Genomic DNA, 19,118 nt, shown 5'->3' on the forward strand with positions numbered 1-19,118 from the left:
TGTCTGTCTCTGTCTCTCAACAATAAATAGATGTTAAAAAATTTCTTTACAAAATAAAAAATTAAAATGTCAAAAAATTAGGTATCAAGAGGTCGTCCCAGATTTCTTAAAAATCTGCTTTTAAAATAATCATTTCATTTAAGGTGAATAGGTAAAGAGACAGAGATAGAGAGAAGGGGAGGGAGAGAAAGGGAGGGAAGAGACTTCTGACACTGAAGAATAGCATTCTTTATTCCAGAAAGGTATTCACTTTTTTATTGCCCATATTCTGTAAGGAAATAGATACAAAGTACCAATAACCTTGTAAACTGAAGGGTTGGATATAGTTGTTATGTAGTATTTACTATACTTAAGTTGTATACATCCATAAATACTATACTGTATGATCAGTACACACAAATTATACCCAAGTTTGATTTCTTCAGTTCAAACTAGGATTTTTAATACTATTTGCACATGCAACTAAGATATAAAAACACTACAAAGTAGAAAGTGATGAAGAAAAGCTCATTTCAAAAAAAATAGAGTACCCACGTTTCTGACACCACAAAGGTGGTGTTCCTTTAGCCACATGACAGAATAATTCTCAATATGCTTCATTCAAACTTGGCTTCTCGATGCCTGCCATGCGACAAAAAATGCATTTTCATAACCAGTTATCAATTAGTGAAATCCACCAATATCGCATATTTGACAACTTTGGGATAAGCAAAAAACAAAGCACTTAGCTTTTCAATTATTTTCTCAAAAATTACATCAAAGTGAGTCATTGTGCTCCAAAAGATTAGAGAAATGAAGTCTTCTAAAGCCCCACTGAGGTCACAAGTCTGAAAAGCTCTGCTGTGAGAAATTTACCCACATTTCCACTGAACAGCTAGTTTTCTTACAACTTGTGAACACACAAAACATGAGATACCCTTCCTTCCTGTACTTTGGTTAAAAAGTGCTTTTCTTTCTTTCCAGAACATATCAAACTCTTGACTCTAATTCTTCTTACCTCAGACTATAGTAAAATTTGCTCTGTCCCTTCCCTGAACTTTTTTAGATTTGACGATTACTGTAAGGAAGAAGCATTATACTGTATTTAACACGTAAAGCCAGAAGAAAAGCAAATAACCTATAACCTGCTTTCCCAGATGATCTGTGGAAGTTCTTAAAACACTGATCACGTTGTAGAAGAATTTAAAGTCATCTTTCCTCAAATAAACATGATGATTTCTTTCCCCCGGATTTGGCAAAATAAGGTTAACAAAATACACTGCAGATGATCATTCTAATCTATGATGGGAAATAAACAGTGTCAGGCAATCACAACTGGTTTGCAAGCCCTTGCTGAAAATAAATGTATTGTTAACCACGTAGCTATTAATGTGCCCATATTTGAAAACTAGCCTGTGGAGGCCAAGAGAAAGAGTTATTCTAAATGTGTTTGTTTTCTTTTTTACCGAAGACAATTTTTATCCATGCAGAGTCTCTGAGGGGTGTGCTTTATGTATTCTCTGAGGAGTGGGGGTAGGGGGAAGTTCTGTGGTGATGACCACACAGAACCAGCAAAAGAGTAAACGATATCTCAAAAGACTGAAGATAGGCCAGAGCCAGAAAGGAATGGCTTTCGATGTAAGCCTCGCCCTTGGCCATGGGAACTTCTCTGAATTCCTCCTCCTTTCTGTAGGCCTAACACCTATCTAACAGGGTCGGACCACATGGAAAGCACCTTTAACCTGCTAGGTATTCAGTAAGTGGTACACAGGATTGTAACTGTTCCTGTGAAACACTACAAACTGCTTTTCATATGAATGATTCTCAAGCAGAGCCGACTGGATAATTCTAAGTTCAAATAATTAATGGAAAGCAGGTTCCAATTAGAAATCTTTTTATATTTTATTTTTTAACATTCATTTATTACCCTACAGGCTTCCTCACGCTTCCTTTTTTTTTTTTTCTCAAAATGACTCATTCTTTTGATTTAAGTGTGGTTCCACTCAAAGTCACCTATCAAACATCTCTTTCTCCCAAACACACACACACACACACACACACACACACACACACACACACAGCTTTAAATCAGTAAGGACTATTTATTACACTGTCTACTCTAGAATATAGGTCATGAGCAGCTGTATCACCTCAAATGGATACTGAGTGAAAATGTGATTGAAAGGCTAGAAGTAATGTGATACTAACGTGACCAACACGCAAAAGAATGCTAAGGCAGTAACTGTGGAATCTATAATATAAAGTGAGGAATAATGCGGAAAACTCTACAGGTGAAAAATCCTTTTCCTGGCTTTAATTTTTCAAATTTCAGACATTTGCTCAAAAACAAAGATTGCAAAGTTGTATGCAGGATCTTGAGAATTCTAGACTTGCCATCAAAGTTTAGGCCGAACAAAAGTTGAATTGCGTGACATTCTCACCTATTTTGTTTAGGCTGACTATAAAAAAGGCCGTATCACAATCTTCCTCAGCACCCCTATTAGACAACATGTTTCCATGGATCTCATGGATCTAAACCCTAATATTAACTTATATGCCTCCTGCTTTATTGTTGTTGTGTTTGTGAAACATAGCTGACTATCATCTTTATTTATAATCCTTCACAGATTTAAGCAGAAAACGTTCAAAATTGCCTATTATTAAGCCTCCCTGGAGGCTCCTGATCTTAAGCAAACATAAGGTTCCGTGACCTACCAATGAACCTACGGAAGGTATCCCAAATAATTATATTCCGTCACTCTTTTATTTACACTTGACTCTGAAAAGTTCTCAGTTTTTCACATAGATAATCCAGAAAATAAATATAACCCTTGCCTTCACAGGCAGCATTAAAATGAGCAGGAATGTGCATTAATTTGTTATAGTATCTAACTTATGACTTAATTCCCCTACCTTCTGGTTATAAACAGAGCTTTCCTGGCTACAAAACGACTTAAGAAGCAAAAATTATGACACAAAAATTTAAATAAATGTCACTATTGCCATGAAACGGGGTTTCAGTTTTGCAATCCCTCCACAGTTTCCCACCAGGCCGGGCGGAGTTGTTCTAAACAAGTCTAGAGATATTTACGAAATAAGCTAATACAAAAGGGCAAGACAGCCCATCAGAAGCGACTCTCTTCCTCTTCCACTGCACGGTGAAGGCCGGGGATGAATTTTAAGAGTTGTTTCCGGACACTTCCCCTTCTGCTTTTCCGGGGCAGGGTCCCAAATATGTTTGAGAAGTTGCCCTCCCACAAGGGGGACATGGACCCACTACTGGCAGTACTAATGCTTCGGTTCCTCCTCGAAGAAGACCTCTTCAGAAAATCGTCCCCATCCCTGGGGACAAAGCACTCATCATCTGTGCTCGTCTGTCGACTGAAGGCTCCCCTGCTTGAGTCCTCAGACACACACGTCTGGTAGCCATCTTCGCTGTCCATCGTCATGGAGCTCAGACAGCTACTCTCGCTGGATAATCGATTCCGGTCCAGGAGGGCAGGGCTGGGCCCAGGCAGGGTTCCAAACAAAACTGATTCATCTATGTCCATGTTCTCCAAACTCGAGCAGTTACCTGAGTCACCTAGAATGCAGAAAAGAGAGTCTACTGTGGAATGCATACGAGCATCACTCCCTTCGAGTAAATACACAAAACTTCTCTTCAAAGGGCGCAAAAAAGAAAGAGTAAAAGTGAACAATATTTTTCACTGAGCTTCGCCTATATGAACAAGTGACTTATTTTGAGGCCATTTGATGAACCTTGTAGGGGTGTTTCCCAAACTATTGTTCGTGGACTAGCTTCCATGTAACAGTGTTCCACGGTCACAGAAACGGTAATGCTAAATGAAATAAATTTAAACAAGATTCTTCGTATAAGAACAGTTCAACTCATCTGACAGTATGCCAGGGTGACTTGTCAATCTCCAAGAATATAATTTCTTTTTTTTAAAATTTTTTAATGTTTTATTTTTGTTTTAATGTTTTAATTTGTTTTATTTTGGGGAGAGGGAGAGACAGAGCACAAACAGGGGAGGGCCAGAGAGACAGGTAGACAGAATCCAAAGCAGGCTCCAGGCTCTGAGCTGTCAGCACAGAGCCCAACATGGGCCTTGACTCACAAACTGTGAGATCATGACCTGAGCCGAAGTCAGATGCTCAACCGACTGAGTCACCCAGGCACCCCCAAGAGTATTATTTCTTAAACTGAAGTGACTCTGCAACATTCATTAAAATTCTCACAGAAATGGGACTCTAAAGAATATCTTTGGGGAAAAAAATAAAGAATATACTTGGGGAAATGCTGTCTTATGGACTTCCTCCATTTAGTTCCTCTGATTTTTAGTTACCGTATTTTTATTTATTTTTTTAATGTTTTTATTTATTTTTGAGACAGAGAGAGACAGAGCATGAGCAGGGGAGGGGCAATGAGAGAGGGATACACAGAATCCGAAGCAGGCTCCAGGCTCTGAGCTGTCAGCACAGAGCCTGACATGGAGCTCGAACTCACGGACTGTGAGATCATGACCCGAGATGACGTCGGATGCCCAACCGACTGAGCCACCCAGATGCCCCAAGGTACTGTATTTTTTAAATAATTATATAATTACTGTAACATAAGTTGAAGTATATGGGAAACACAGTTATATAACCTGTGCCTATAGGCTGATTATAGAGAATTCAAAAGGTGTTTAAAACAGAAAAAAATACCTTCCAGCCTCAATATTCCTTGTTTCTTCCCAGACTACTTTAACACTTAAATGCTCTGGAATGCTACTGTGCCCAGAAAACATCCCTGTCCTGAAATAAGTAACAATTCATTTGTACAAGTTGAATTTGATCGGCTTAGTTAAATTTGTTCATCAACTTTCTCTGTATCTGGGCTCTCCAAACTCAAATTTTAATTGTATACCAACATCCATCCTGTCCATATCCCACTTCCTTATGTACTACCTGAGTTGGCTGGTATGCTGCTGAAAGAAAGGGGATTAATTGTTATACCAGCCTGAGAATGACATAATTAGAAGGTGACTCTGCTTCAGGAAAAGAAATAGAAGAGACTTTATTTTTCTATTTGATCTGCAAGGTTCAATATGTGAGCTCTGCACTGACTAGTCATAATGCTTTCCTTTTTACTAATAAAACCTACTTTACATCATCTGTCAACGAGTTGATGAATTCTTTTTGATTGGAAAGCCGTTGAGAATCTCATGCCTCGTGTATTTATTCTAGGCCTAGAAAAAGTAAACTAAAGAAGTCCTTCAATCTCTCAAAAAGAACATGTACAAAAGTGGCTTTACTCAGAGTCGTTTCCCTTAATCCTGAATGAAACACCTTGTCCGTACAAGCCTGTTCCTATAGAACCCCAGAACTGCCTGTACTTATTAGACCAAACCCCATCTCCACCGCAGAATGCTCCAGAAGGGGAGACAAAGGTTTCCTAAACACCCTCAAGTCTACAGAAATCCAGGAGGTAGCTGGATTTTTACACCTCTGTCCTGCTAGGACACTTCAGACCCCCCCAAAAGAATCTATTAAGAATTGTTTTAATATTAATTTTAAAACATACAAAAGAGAAGTAACTTATATATAAATTTCATTTAAGAGAACAAAATTTCAACACAAACCTCTATGTCATACATTAGTGCCTAATTATGAATTAAATGTCTTTTTTCCCATAAATAAGTTATGACTTGAAACAGAAATTCTGGGTTATAAATGGAGACTTTAGCTCAGTGTTATCTTAAGAAGGTATAACCTATGTTTCACACCCACATACCTAGTGGTTTCAGTGAATTATTTGTATGTACAAGTTCATTCCTTGGGTTACAGGAGTCACATAGCAAATGTCGCATCAACAAATTTTTCAATCAACCCATTCCCTTCAGAATTCACACAACTGCGAGAGCCATGCATTGACTATTGGGATGATCATTCCGATTTCTGTCTTGGGTTTATGGGCCAAGAAGAAGAGATTCTCTGCACTCATGTAACTTGTATAACATGAACAAATGACAGGAGGTCTACCCAAGAAGCGTGCTACCATTCCAGCTTCCATAGTTTCTGAGACTCACACAACCCCCGAGCCATAAACATTGTCAGGAATTTAACTCATCTATGGCTCTTCTAAAATCTCCACGTGCCTCTTGCAATTGTGCACATGCATGTGAGCATGTGCGTGTTTTCATGTGCCGATGTGTTACACGTATGGAGGAGAGGAGGTGACTGGACTTACTCACCCTCCAGATACATAGGTCACTCCAAAAGTCATGACAAAAAACATACACTAGCATTCCTGATCCATGCTAGACAATTTTTTCTTTCAACGATGATAATCTTAAAATAACGTAGAGGCAGAAATACAAAAAAAAAGATGAATGTTAGTGTGGTTTCTGAACAGGAAGTCACATTTACCATGAAGCAGACGCTGTTCCTGTAACTGCAGAGATCTGAACTCCACCCATTTTTTCTTCAAGGTTTGCTGATAAAGAAGAAAAAAAGTGTTAATTATTGGGAATCCCCAGTGAAGGTAGCAATTTACTTCTGGGTGTTGAGATTTGTCATTAATTTTTTCTTCCTTTCTTTCTAGCACTAACAAACCCTCTCATTCATTCAGAAGATTATTTTCTATACAAAAGGGGGATGTTGGGAATACTACTTTCTCAAGAAATAATCTAGTAGCACCAATGAGTTGAAACAATCGACAACAGAAACAATGACTTTTTTAATTTTCATTTGTTTTAAATATTACATAACTAATTGTTTGGGTCTGTGTCCATTTACTAGCTGTTGAGGCAAGGATTTACCATCTAGGCTTCCCCCATGCCCAAGATGAAGGCCTTCATAGAATCCAGACCCTGGGATTGTCATGAAAATTAAGTAAGTTAGTAGATGTAGAATGTTTGGAACAGTGATTACAACTTAGTAAATGTTCAGTAAATGCCATCATTCTATAAGCCTGGGGCATTAAACCAGTGTTTTCTGCTGCACACCTATTTATCTTTCATACCAAAAAGGGGAAGCTGGCCTGTCTGAAAGGCTTCCTTTGGAGGGCTAAACTTAGAACACTGCTAATAAGGACCCTCACTTGACTGCTTCCTTCCTTGGCTGCTCAGCACGAGAACAGCGTCCAGGGTGGGAACGAAGTGGCTGCTGTCAGTCAAGACTGCTCAGGAGACCTGGCCTAACCCATCAAAGGGGCTGAGGTGAGGAAAATCAAAGCCAGCCAGGCAGAAGAAACCATCTGACAAGGATAGCTAGAGGCTCATTCTCCCTCACATCCTTTGGCCTTTACCCTACCCCCGGACCTTGCCGGTTGCCATCCCCACAGCAAGCCCAGCAGGCAGGCACAGCTCAGATTTGCCTATGGACGCTTCATCCCAAAGGAAAGGCAGCCTAGTTGGGAACAGGCACTGCTCGGTAAGAAACAGTCTGGAAGAGGTAGATGAAGGCTGAAAAGAAAGAGGGAAAAAAGCACATTTGGAAGGGGAAAGCCTAAGGAAAAGAAAATAATACACTTACAAGAATATCGTCGAATGCTTAAGGGAAGAATGGCTTTCCTCAGTTCAGGGACTGAACAATCAGTGGGTGGGATTTTCCAAGCCTTGGTAACACTAAGCATCAGTAACACTAAGCATCAACCCTTAGAGTTACCTATATGATATGCAAGCACTAAATCAAAGCCATAAAATGCCTGGCTCAGTTGATGTCTTGTTTTTCCTACATTATACTTTAGTCAGCGTGTCTACGAGATGGCCGGGCTACCTGAATTACAGCTCCTTTTATTTGTGCAAACTGTGGTCCTATGAAGGTCAGAGTTAAGGACCCATGGAGAAAAGAACTAGGATCCAGCGCCTTCCTCCTTACAGGGGTCTATCTCCCGCAAGAGAATAGAGTCCAGGAGAGGAGCACGGCATAGGCTGACAATCAACACTAAACACAGAGAGAAGCTTGCACTTGCTTCCAGAAATACAAAGTCAGGCCTTGCCAAATAGTTATTTTTTGTGAAAACAAACGTTTTAAAATATCTAATCCGTTGATTTGGTCCAGTTATCTAGGCACGTCATCATTTAAACCAAGAAAACACCAGAGTAAAGAGCATATGTGTCAAAGTGATTAAGAGTTTTTGGTCTCTGTGGAAGCTTCCCCATTTTCCTCAGAATCTGTTTCTGCCTGTTCTTTTTTTTTTTTTAATTTTTTTTTTCAATGTTTTTTATTTATTTTTGGGACAGAGAGAGACAGAGCATGAACGGGGGAGAGGCAGAGAGAGAGGGAGACACAGAATCGGAAACAGGCTCCAGGCTCCGAGCCATCAGCCCAGAGCCTGACGCGGGGCTCGAGCTCCCGGACCGCGAGATCGTGACCTGGCTGAAGTCGGACGCTTAACCGACTGCGCCACCCAGGCGCCCCTGTTTCTGCCTGTTCTTAACATTACAGTGGCATATTTGGACCAACGAGAGCTCTTGCCATCAGAAGAAAATGAAAGCATGTAGGAGATCTAATTTGTCATTAATTTTTGGGCCCTATTGCCTCAGTGTACCTAGCTCAGGGCCTGGTATGCAGCAGCTGCTTAGTAAATATTGGTTGAATAAATATATCAAAGGATGGCTTCCTGAAATCAAACTCAACTCTCACAGACGGGTATTTTGAGTTGGATGTATTTCCAACGTTTCCAATATACGTGAGACATACAGCTAAACATTTCCATCTTTACGACTTTTATAAAGTGCTCTCGTGGATAATACGTGGTTTAATTTTCCTAACTGTCCTATGAAGTTCCAGATTAGAAAACAAAGGTGCAATGTACCAAATCCTTCCCAAGGGCTACGAACCCAGTAAAAAGCAGAGTTAGATTAAAAAGTAGCCCCTCCAGCTAGCACAGTGGATGTGCTGTTTTCATGTTAAACATCTGAATCAGAGGTCCTGAGAAAGGGAATCCCTGATGCCATGGCTCAGAAGGGACCACTCTTTCTAAAGAAGAGCTTGTGGCCTCACAGAGTCTTTGAAAGATCAGTGCGTACTTATGTGGGACCCACAAACTAAATGTCATTGTGGGAAGGGGAAGCCAACTTGACCCTGGTTACACGTCAGATCCAAACATTTCTGGCTCGTGACCATGAAAATGAGGCTGAGAAAAGCTACTAATGGTGGCTATGGCTCATGTAGAACTCGAGCCTAAAGAGGCAATTGTATAAAAATGCAGCCTCATGACCTGAGCCAAACAGGACACTAACCCTCTAGAAGCATCCACACGGCCAGCCCTGGCTTGGGATTGGGAGCCTCGAAAGTGCAGGGTGGAAGAAACCCAAGCACAATATTGAGTGGAAGGGAGAGACCACCATATAAGGGAAATGGGCAATATAAAGTCCAAAGGTATGAAAGTCTAGAAAACCGATTGTCAGCACATGGATTCTCTCCAAACAAAATGAAAACGAACAGTGTCCAAAGAAGACTTTAAAACAAGAATATTGATAATCCTCTAAGGAAGAAATGAAACCAATGTTGATCAGAACAAGAAATCTGAAACAAAGAAGTAAAACGAGAACGGATAAACATGAAAAAGAATGATCTGAAAATTAAAAATCAATTAATCCTGGGGCGCCTGGGTGGCTCAGTGGGTTAGTCATCTGACTTCAGCTCAGGTCATGATCCACCAATTCATGAATTCGAGACCCGCGTCAGGCTCTGTGCTGATAGCTCAGAGCCTGGAGCCTGCTTCAGATTCTGGGTCTCCCCCTCTCTCTGCCCCTCCCCTGCTCACTCTCTGTCTCTCTCTCTTTCTCGAAAATAAATAAGCATTAAAAAAATGTTTTTAAGAATCAATTAATCCTTAAAGCTGGATGGAAATAACTCATTCTATACAGCGTAAATACAACACTACTGAAGAACTAAACAAGAACCTAACAAAGAAGATAAAGTGATACAAAATATGAGTGGTTAGGAAGCAAGGGAAATAAATCAAAAGATTCTAAAATATGTCCAACATGAATTCCAAAAGATAATTCAGGGAATGGTGAAGAAGGTATATTCAAAGAGATCAAGATGATAGTTTTCCAAAACTGAAGAAATTCATAAGTCTTTAGATTGAAAAGATAGTGCAATTTTTAAGCAATATAAATTTAGAAATGAATCCAGACCTAATCACATTTCAGTGAAACTTTAGATCAGTAAAGACAAAAGAACATCTTAAAAGTAACCTGAAAAAGACAAAAGATTGCCACAAATTGAAATACTGGTTTTTGAAAAGACTCAAAAATAGAAAATCCTCTAGAGTCCCATAAAAAAAGGCATAAAAAGTAGTACAAGTAAAAATGGGGACATAATCCTTCTTGTGAAGAAAATAAAAATACGAGAATAGAATTTTTATTATCAACTTATTCGATAAATTTGAAAAATTTGAAAATTTATTAACAAAAACATTAATTCAATAAAACTGACTCAAACAAAACAAAACAAAACAGAAATCCTGAGAAGCCTTATAATTAATAAGGAAACTGAAACAGAGTTTAGAAGTATTCTCACCAGAAAGAACCTTAAGCCCAGATGATTCAGATAGTTACAAGAATTCTAGCAGAGAAGAAAAGGGGAAGATTCTTCCCAGCTCACGCGAAGAGTCCAGAAAACATGATGCCAAAACTAAAGAAAGATAGTTTGAGAAAAGAAAACTGCAGGCCATTTTACCTATAAATGAAGCTACCTTCAAAAATCCTAAAGAATATATTAGCAAATCAAATCTACAATTATATAAAAAAATGATTGTAAATTATGACTAGGTTGCATTATTCTAGAAATGCAAGAGTAGTTTAACATTAGAAAATCTTTAAATGTCATTTGCCATATTGACAGATTTTTAAAAAATACATAAACAGGAGGGGTGCCTGGGTGGCTCAGTCGGTTAAGCATCCGACTTCAGCTCAGGTCATGATCTCAAGGTTTGTGGGTTCGAGCCCTGCATCAGGCTCTGTGCTGACAGCTCGGAGCCTGGAGCCTGCTTCAGATTCTGTGTCTCCCCCTTCTCTCTGCCCCTCCCCTGCTCACACTCTGTGTCTTTCTGTCTCTCGATAATAAATAAATTAAAAAAAAATTTAGAAATACATAAACAAGAATAATACATGCAGAAAGCAGTGTTTGACAAAATTTAATACACAAGCACTATAAAAACTACCAGTAAATTTGGTATGGAAGGGAGCATCCCAAATCAGAAAAGTATATTCATAGAGAGAGCTCGTTCCTAATAGGAACAAGTGGGAATTCTCTTTAAAATCAAGAAAAAACAAAGATGCCTATTATTATAGTTTCTATTCAACACTATATTATAGGCTATAGTCAATGTAATGAAGAAAGAGAAACTGTTATTCTCAATGGTTACCATCTTCACAGAAAATCCAAAATAACCTACAGATAATTTGTTTAAATGATATAGTTTAGCAATAGTTTGAACAAGATAGTTTGAGTGACAGCATAAAAATTGACTTTATGTATCTATACATCAACCTCAATCAAAACGTTTATTTTTTATAAAGAAACTATAATACAAACAAAAGTCATTCATAGAAAGGGATACATCTAGCGAAAGACATACAGGATCTACTTGTGTAAAATTATGAGACTCTGTTGAAAGAGACAAAGAAAACAATTAAAAATGGTAAGATTATGAAAACTTTTCCTCTAAGATCAGGAAGAAGACACGATGTCCACTCTCCACCACTTTGATTCAACAGAGTGGAAGTCCTTGCATGATAATCAGACATATAAGGAAATAAAAGGAATCCAAACTGGTTAAGGAAGAAGTAAAACTGTCACTATTTGCAGCTTGTATGACACTATATATAGAAAACCGTAAAGATTCCACCAAAAACTATTAACACTAACAAACTCAGTAAAGTTGCAGGAGACAAAATTAAAATACCGAAACCTCTTGCATTTCCATACGCTAATAATGAAGTAGCAGATTACAATTGCATCAAAAAGAACAAAATATCTAGGAATACATTTAACCAAATAGGTGAAAGACTTCTACTCTGAGAACTGTAAGACATTGATGAAAGAAACTGAAGACAACGCAAACAAATGGAAATATATTCAATGTCCACCCTTTGGAAGAATTAATATCATTAAAATGTCCATACTACCCAAAGTAACCTAAAGAGTCAATACAGAATACAGTCCCTATCAAAAGACAAACAGTATTTTGTAAGTTTATTTATTTATTTTGAGAGAGAGAGAGAAAGTATGAGTCGAGGAGGGGCATAGAGAGAAGGAGAGAGAATCCAAAGCAGGCTCAACACTGTCAGCACAGAGACTGACATGGGGCTCGAACCCAGGCACCATGAGATGGTGACCTAAGGCCAAAGTCAGATGCCCAACAAACTGAGCTACCCAGGCGCTCCATGAATAGCATTTTTTAAAGAACTAGAATAATCCTGGGGCGCCTGGGTGGCTCAGTCGATTAAGCACAAGACTTCGGCTCAGGTCATGATCTCAGGTTTGTGGGTTTGAGCCCCCGCATCGGCTCTGTGCTGACTCCAGAGCCTGGAGCCTGCTTTGGATTCTGTGTCTCCCTCTCTCTCTGCCCCTCCCCTGCTTGTGCTCTATCTCCCTCTCTCTCTCAAAAAATAAATAAACATTAAAAAAAAATTAAGGGGCGCCTGGGTGGCTCAGTCAGTTGACCATCCGACTTTGGTTGAGGTCATGATCTTGTGGTCTGTGAGTGCGAGCCCCGTGTCGGGCTTTCTGCTGAAAGCTCAGAGCCTGGGGCCTCTTTCGGATTCTGTGTCTCCCTCTCTCTCTGACCCTCCCCCGTTCATGCTCTGTCTTTCTGTCAAAAATAAATAAACATTAAAAAAATTAAAAAAAAAGAACTACAATAATCCTAAAATTTGTATGAAACCACAAAAGTACCCAAATAGCCAAAACAATCTTAAAAATGAACACCAGAACTTGAGGTATCACAATCTCAGATTTCAAGATAAACTAAAAAGCCAAAGTAATCAAAACATTACACCAGCACAAAAATAGATACATAGATCAATGGACTAGGATAGAGAGCCCAGAAACAAACCCATACTTATATGGTTAATCAATCTATGACAAAGGAGTTAATAATATACAATGGGGAAAAAATAGTCTTTTCAGTAATTGGGAAAACTGGACAGCTACATGCAAAAGAATGAAACTGGACCACTTTCTTATACCATATAAAAAATAAACTCAAAATGGATTAAAGACCTAAATATGAGACAGGAAACCATAAAACTCCTAAAAGGAAACATATGTAGTAATCTCTTGGACATTGGTCTTAAAAACATATTTTTGGATATGTCTCCTCAGGCAAGGGAAACAAAAGCAAAAATAAATTATGGGGCTACAACAAAATTAAAAGCTTTTGCTCAGCAAAGGAAACCACCGATGAAGCAAAAAGGCAACTGAATGTGAGAAGATATTTGCAAATGATATCTGCAACAAGGGGTTAATATTCAACATATGTAAAGAACTTCCATAATTCAACACCAAAAAGCCCCAAATAATCCCATTAAAAATGGGCAGAGGACCTAAATAGACATTTTTTCCAAGGAAGACATACAGATGGCTAATAGACACAAGAAAAAAACACTCAACATCAGTTATCATCAGGGAAATGTAAATCAAAACCACAATGAGATATCATTTACATCTGTCAGAATGGCTAATATAAAAAACCCAAGAAATAAGAAGTACTGGGGAGTATGTGGAGACAAAAGAAACTTCATGCACTATTGGTAGGAATGCAAATTGGTGCAGCCACTGTGAAAAACAGTATGGAGTTTTCTCAAAAACTTAAAAATAGGCGCCTGGGTGGCTAAGCTGGCTAAATGCCCCACTCTTGATTTTGGCTCAGGCTATAATGTCACGGTCCGTGAGGTCGAGCCCCAAGTAGGGCTCCGCACTAACAGCTTGGAGCCTGCTTGGGATATGCTCTCTCCCCCTTTCTCTGTCCCTCCCCCACTCACGTGTATGTTCTCTCTCTCTCTCTTTCTTTCTCTCTCTAAAAATAAATAAACTTAAAAGAAATAGCCAAGATATATAGGCACCCTAAGTGTCCATAAATAGAGAAATGGATAAATGGTGTCCATAAACAGTGGAATATTATTCATCCACAAAAAAGAATAAAATCTTGCTATTTGTGACAGCATGGATGGACCTAGAGGATACTATCTAAGTGAAATAAATCAGACAGGGGAAGACAAATAGCACAGGATTTCACTCCTATGTGGAATCCGAAAAAATTCCACAATCAAACAAACAAACAAACAAAACAAACAAAAAGAAACAGATTCAAAAAATACAGGGAACTGGTGGTTGCCATTGGGGTGGGGAGTGGGAGGATGGGCGAAAAAATGGCGAGATCGTCTGTCACTAAGAAAACTCAATACCATACAAATGTCAAGCATTTTAAAATTGAGCTATCTACATACAATGTGGTATCAATCAAAATTCTAAAATGTACTTACAGAACTTGACAATCTGATTCTAACATTTATATAGATGATCAAAGAACCAAGAATAACCTGGACCTTTTGCTCAACGGAATACCAGTATTTAAGGTAAAATAACAGAGTTTGAGATAAACAATGGATCGGAATACGGAGCCCAGAAGAAAATCCATGCATATATGAAACGTGCTTGAAAACAGAGGCTTCTCTGCAGTTCAGTTGGGGGAAAAGACGGACTATACAGTAAGTAGTACTGAGAGAACTGAGTATTCATAGGAGAATCAGAGAAAATGAGAATCCCATCGCAAACCACATGTAAAACTTAACTCTGGATGCATTCAGAATGTAAGTGTAAAAAAGAAAAGCCTTAAACCTTTTAGAAGAAAATATAGAAAGTGCAGATTACCTACAAAGGATAAAAAAAAATAGGAGATCTTCCGTAAACAAAAATATCAAAGGCGCAATACATTTAAAGTGCTAAGGAGACAGAGCATCAGCTAAGAATAATTCAGTCACCTCGCAAAACTCTCCTTCAGCAGTAGCAGTGAAAGATTTTCTTGGCAAAGAAAGACCTACTTACCCTTGCTAAAAGCAAGTACTACGGCAAAAAAAGAAAGTAAACCCAGAGGTAAGGAACAGAAAAAAACAGCAAGCAGGCCAATTCAACGTATGAGTGTATTTGTTCACTACCAGATATCTGCAACAGAAGCCTGTAGTTTTTCTTTCTAAAAGTTGATAAAATTCTCCAAAGGCAAGCAATAATAAGAAAGATGGGGTCTTAAATGGACATTTAAACATGTTAACGTTCTTATGATGTTCTATGAGAGGATGGGTATATTGAAGAAATTCATGCATCGTTTAAAAAAATAGGTAAGTATGAATATTAAAACTTCAAGAGAAAACACTGAAGGAGCAGAAATTGCTTAGAAACATGAAACGTGTTTTTTACAGGTGAATTCTTTATTCCGTGAAATATAGTCCTATTTGATCAGTCATACTTTAAATAACACCACCAGTTTATTTTGTACATTTCTTTCCTTTTTCTACAAAAGGTTAAAGAAGCCAGGTTTATTTAACAACAAAAACAACAACAACAACAACAACAACAACAACAACAAAAAGATGTTCACGAATACTCTCTTTTACAAAAAACAAATTAAGTTTTGACAGTTTTAAAACCTAAATAGGGGAGCCTGGGTGGCTCAGTCAGTTAAGGATCTGATTCTTGATTTCGGCTCAGGTCATGATCTCACACTTGATCCAGCCCTGAATTGGGTTCTATGCTGAGCCTGGGGCCTGCTTGAGATTCTCTCTTCTCCCTCTCCCTCTCCCTCTGTCCCTCCCCACTTGCACTTATGCTCTCTCTCTCTCTCTCTCAAAAAAAAAAAGCCTAAATGTAATTTACATTTACATTTACATTTAACTGTTTATTACATACAAAATATTCATGATAAAATGTTAGAGGCATTCCCTTTAAGGCCAAGAACAAGAAGATTATCACTCTTGAACAACATGGGGGGGGGTTGGGGCACTGACCCCTGCACAGTAAAAAAATCTACATATAACTCTGCACTCCCTAAAAACTTAACTACTAATAGCCTACTGTTGACTGGAAGCCTTAATGATAACATAAACAGTTAGCTCATATTTTGTATGTTATGTTACATACTGTACCCCTACAATAAAGTAAGCTGAATCCTTGCACTTCAAACCTTTGTTGTTCAAGGATCAGCTATATTTGAATAATCAGGGAGTAAAGGGCCAAACCTTTCAGTATCTGCAGATAATATTGTGTCTAAATAAAAAAAATCTAAGAGAATCTACAAACATATTGGAATAAAGAGACTTCAGCAAGACTACTGGATTTAAAATTTACACAGGGGCACCTGGGTGGCTCAGATGGCTAAGCGTCTGACTTCAGTTCAGGTCATGATCCCACGGTTTGTGGGTTTGAGCCCCGCGTCAGGCTCTGTGCTGACAGCTCAGATTCTGTGTCTCTCTCTCACTCTGCTCCTCTCCTGCTCACTCTTTCCATCTCTCTCTCTCTCTTTCTCTCAAAAATAAACATTATTTTTTTTTATTTACACAAAAATAAATAGCAACAACCTAAAAGATCTTTTAAAAGTAAAAGATCATATTGGAGCGCCTGGGTGGCTCAGTTAAGCGTCCAACTCTTGATTTCAGCTCAGGTCATGATCTCATGATTCATGGGATCAAGCCCCCCATCAGGCTCTGGTCTGACAGCACAGAGCCTGCTTGGGATCCAATCTCTCTCTCTCTGTCTCTCTCTCTCTCTCTTCTCTCCTCCTCTCTCCTACTCATGCATGTGCACTCTCTATCTCTCTAAAAATAAATAAACATAAATAAATTAAATTAAAGTTAAAAGATCATATTTATTATAGCAAGAAAACCTAGAAGGTACATAAGAATAAACATAATAAAAGATATACAGCAGTGCATGAAGAAATTATAAAATATTTTTGAAGTACACAAAAAAACCTGATTTGAAAGATCAAGTCCTATGTTTGAAGTAGGAAAAGTGAAAACCATAAAGATGTCAATTGATATTTATTCTATAAATGTCAATTCCCATCATAATCTGAACAGAGGAATTTTTAAAGAAATTTTACAAATTAACTCAAAATATAGCAATAAGTACAATAACAAGAGTACAAAATCAGTGTTGATACAGAAGGAAACAGAGGTTATTGATGAACTAGATGTGGGGGGAGGGAGGAAGAATACAAGATAAAACAGAAACAGTAACTCTCCCCTCACGGGCGCAAATATTAAAATGTACACACCTCAGGGGCGCTCAGTTGGTTAATCGTCCAACTTTGGCTCAGGTCATGATCTCACAGTTCGTGACTTCCAGACCCACATCGAGCCCTCTGCTGTCAGCACAGAGCCCGCTTCAGATCCTCTGTCCCCAGCTCTGCCTCTCCCCCACTGGCACGCACATGTGCATGCTCTCTCTAGTTCTCTCAAAAATGAATAAACATTAAAAAGAAAAGAAGTACATGCTTCACAAAGAAAATTGATAAACACCAGCTATTGCTAAACACAGTCTAGGCAAGCAACCTGCCTGTAGTAGGCCGTGTGGTCTCTGCTTAGACTGGCCCCCTCACTGCCATGCAGGGGAGATCTCTGGGCTAAAGAGATCATTGCAATCTGTAGGACCATGACTCACATGCACATGGGTGAGGGCTGTACTTCATGGCCTGGCAGAACCTCACCCATCTAGCAAACTGAGATTTTCAAGACCCCCAAAAAGCCATCCCAGGGAATTGTATCTAAACATCCTGCAATATGCACTGTCTCCTGGAAACTTAATTTTTTTTTTTTTTTCCGCTTCAGAGTTGATTACGTGTTGGCCAATGAAAGTAGATTCAAGGACAACCACAGGAGCAGAGGGAGATGATTTCTGGAGGAAGAAAGAGGCTGAACAGAAAGACACAGAAGAGGAAAGTGGAAAAACAAAACTTCTAGGCCCTCCTGCAAACAGGCAACACGGGGGGGGGAAAAAATGAAGAAAAGACCGGCAACTCCACCTTTGTTTCTTCCCCAAACAAAATGTAAATCAAGAGAGATCACAGGTGCACGAATGAAAAGTTCTTTAAGTGATGTGCCTTCCTGTTGCTTTTCTGAGCCTCACAGAAACACCGAAGGAGGAAGGAAGAACGTGATTTGCACTGGCTTGTGGAATTTAATATTCCCGTAAAGGTAATTGTGTGGCTCTTGATAATTCAGCAGTTTAGACTCATCATGACATTTCATCTTCAAGGGCTATTTCAATCCCTCAAATAGATTTTTATTCTACCACTCACACATTCAAGGATGAAAAAGGTACCTCACTGTATTAAATTAAATTACCTTTAAAACTTGTAGCTTTGCTTCCAGCTCTGTTCTTTTGAGAATCATTGTTCCATTAAGAGTCTCTATCCTGTTTTAAGAGAAAGGGAGGGGGGAAGGGAACAGCATGAGTGATTCTTTCAAACAAGTACCATCCTTGTAGATTATGCCACTTTGAGCACAGACTACACTTAAAAAAGCAACATAAATGTTATTATTTCCAGGGCACTTCAAGTATCTGCACCTAGGCGGAATCTGCTGACAATATTCAGAGAAAGAAAATGGAACAAAAGCAACACAAAAACAAAATGTCCCCTAGAGAGGGAGGTTGAAAGAAAAGATACTGTTTAACTTGTAACCGATGGCTCGCTTTACAGATGCCAGCGTATGGCAATGATTGGTGTTCTCTAATGGAATCTGTTCTTATGGTCTCTGACTGAATCACCTATTCTATTTGGTGAATATTTACTGGGCATTTACTGTGTGCCAGAATTTAAATAGTCATGCTTAGCATGAGGGGTCCAGCAATGAAACCAACATGCAATAGGGATTTTCAAACAGTGGAAGCACCACGCTCTTTCTTGGAAAAGGGAAACATCCTTTCTTTCCTGGGATGCTAGGGACCTTTACTCTGTAAATTGACTTAATTTCGCAGCTCGAACAAACAGAACCGAAACCACTAAGAGATAATAACCTTCATATGACTCTCCCATCTTGGAACCTTTTAAGTTTATAAACCTTAATCCTAGCATTATCAGTTTGATGCTGTTCTTTTCTCCCTATACCAAATGCCTTTCTAAAAATAAAAGGACGTGTTCT

At 38.8% G+C, this 19,118-nt stretch overlaps 1 protein-coding gene and 1 long non-coding RNA gene across 5 annotated transcripts in view; one reads left to right on the forward strand and one right to left on the reverse strand.

Annotated features, from left to right (window-relative positions):
- Nucleotides 1–232: 232 nt before the first annotated feature.
- The window catches only part of CYTIP (cytohesin 1 interacting protein), a 76,285-nt gene continuing 57,399 nt past the window's right edge, over nucleotides 233–19,118 (reverse strand). For all 3 annotated transcript variants that reach the window (XM_011285363.3, XM_045033837.1, XM_011285360.4), the window contains 3 exons: nucleotides 18,321–18,390; nucleotides 6,391–6,457; nucleotides 233–3,562 (listed from right to left, as the gene is read on the reverse strand). In XM_011285363.3, coding sequence (XP_011283665.1) covers nucleotides 3,105–3,562; nucleotides 6,391–6,457; nucleotides 18,321–18,390 — 595 coding nt within the window. In that variant the 3' untranslated portion in view covers nucleotides 233–3,104. The remainder of the gene's footprint in view (nucleotides 3,563–6,390; nucleotides 6,458–18,320; nucleotides 18,391–19,118) is intronic.
- LOC109502701 lies at nucleotides 14,593–18,334 on the forward strand. 2 transcript variants are annotated; one of them, XR_006583215.1, is made up of 2 exons: nucleotides 14,593–14,690; nucleotides 17,805–18,334. It is a non-coding gene; the product is annotated as an uncharacterized LOC109502701 (long non-coding RNA). The 2 variants fall into 2 exon arrangements; XR_002161473.2 differs by having other exon boundaries at nucleotides 14,633–14,792.

Source organism: Felis catus, chromosome C1 (genome assembly GCF_018350175.1).
Source record: "Felis catus isolate Fca126 chromosome C1, F.catus_Fca126_mat1.0, whole genome shotgun sequence".
NCBI classification, from domain to species: domain Eukaryota; kingdom Metazoa; phylum Chordata; class Mammalia; order Carnivora; family Felidae; genus Felis; species Felis catus.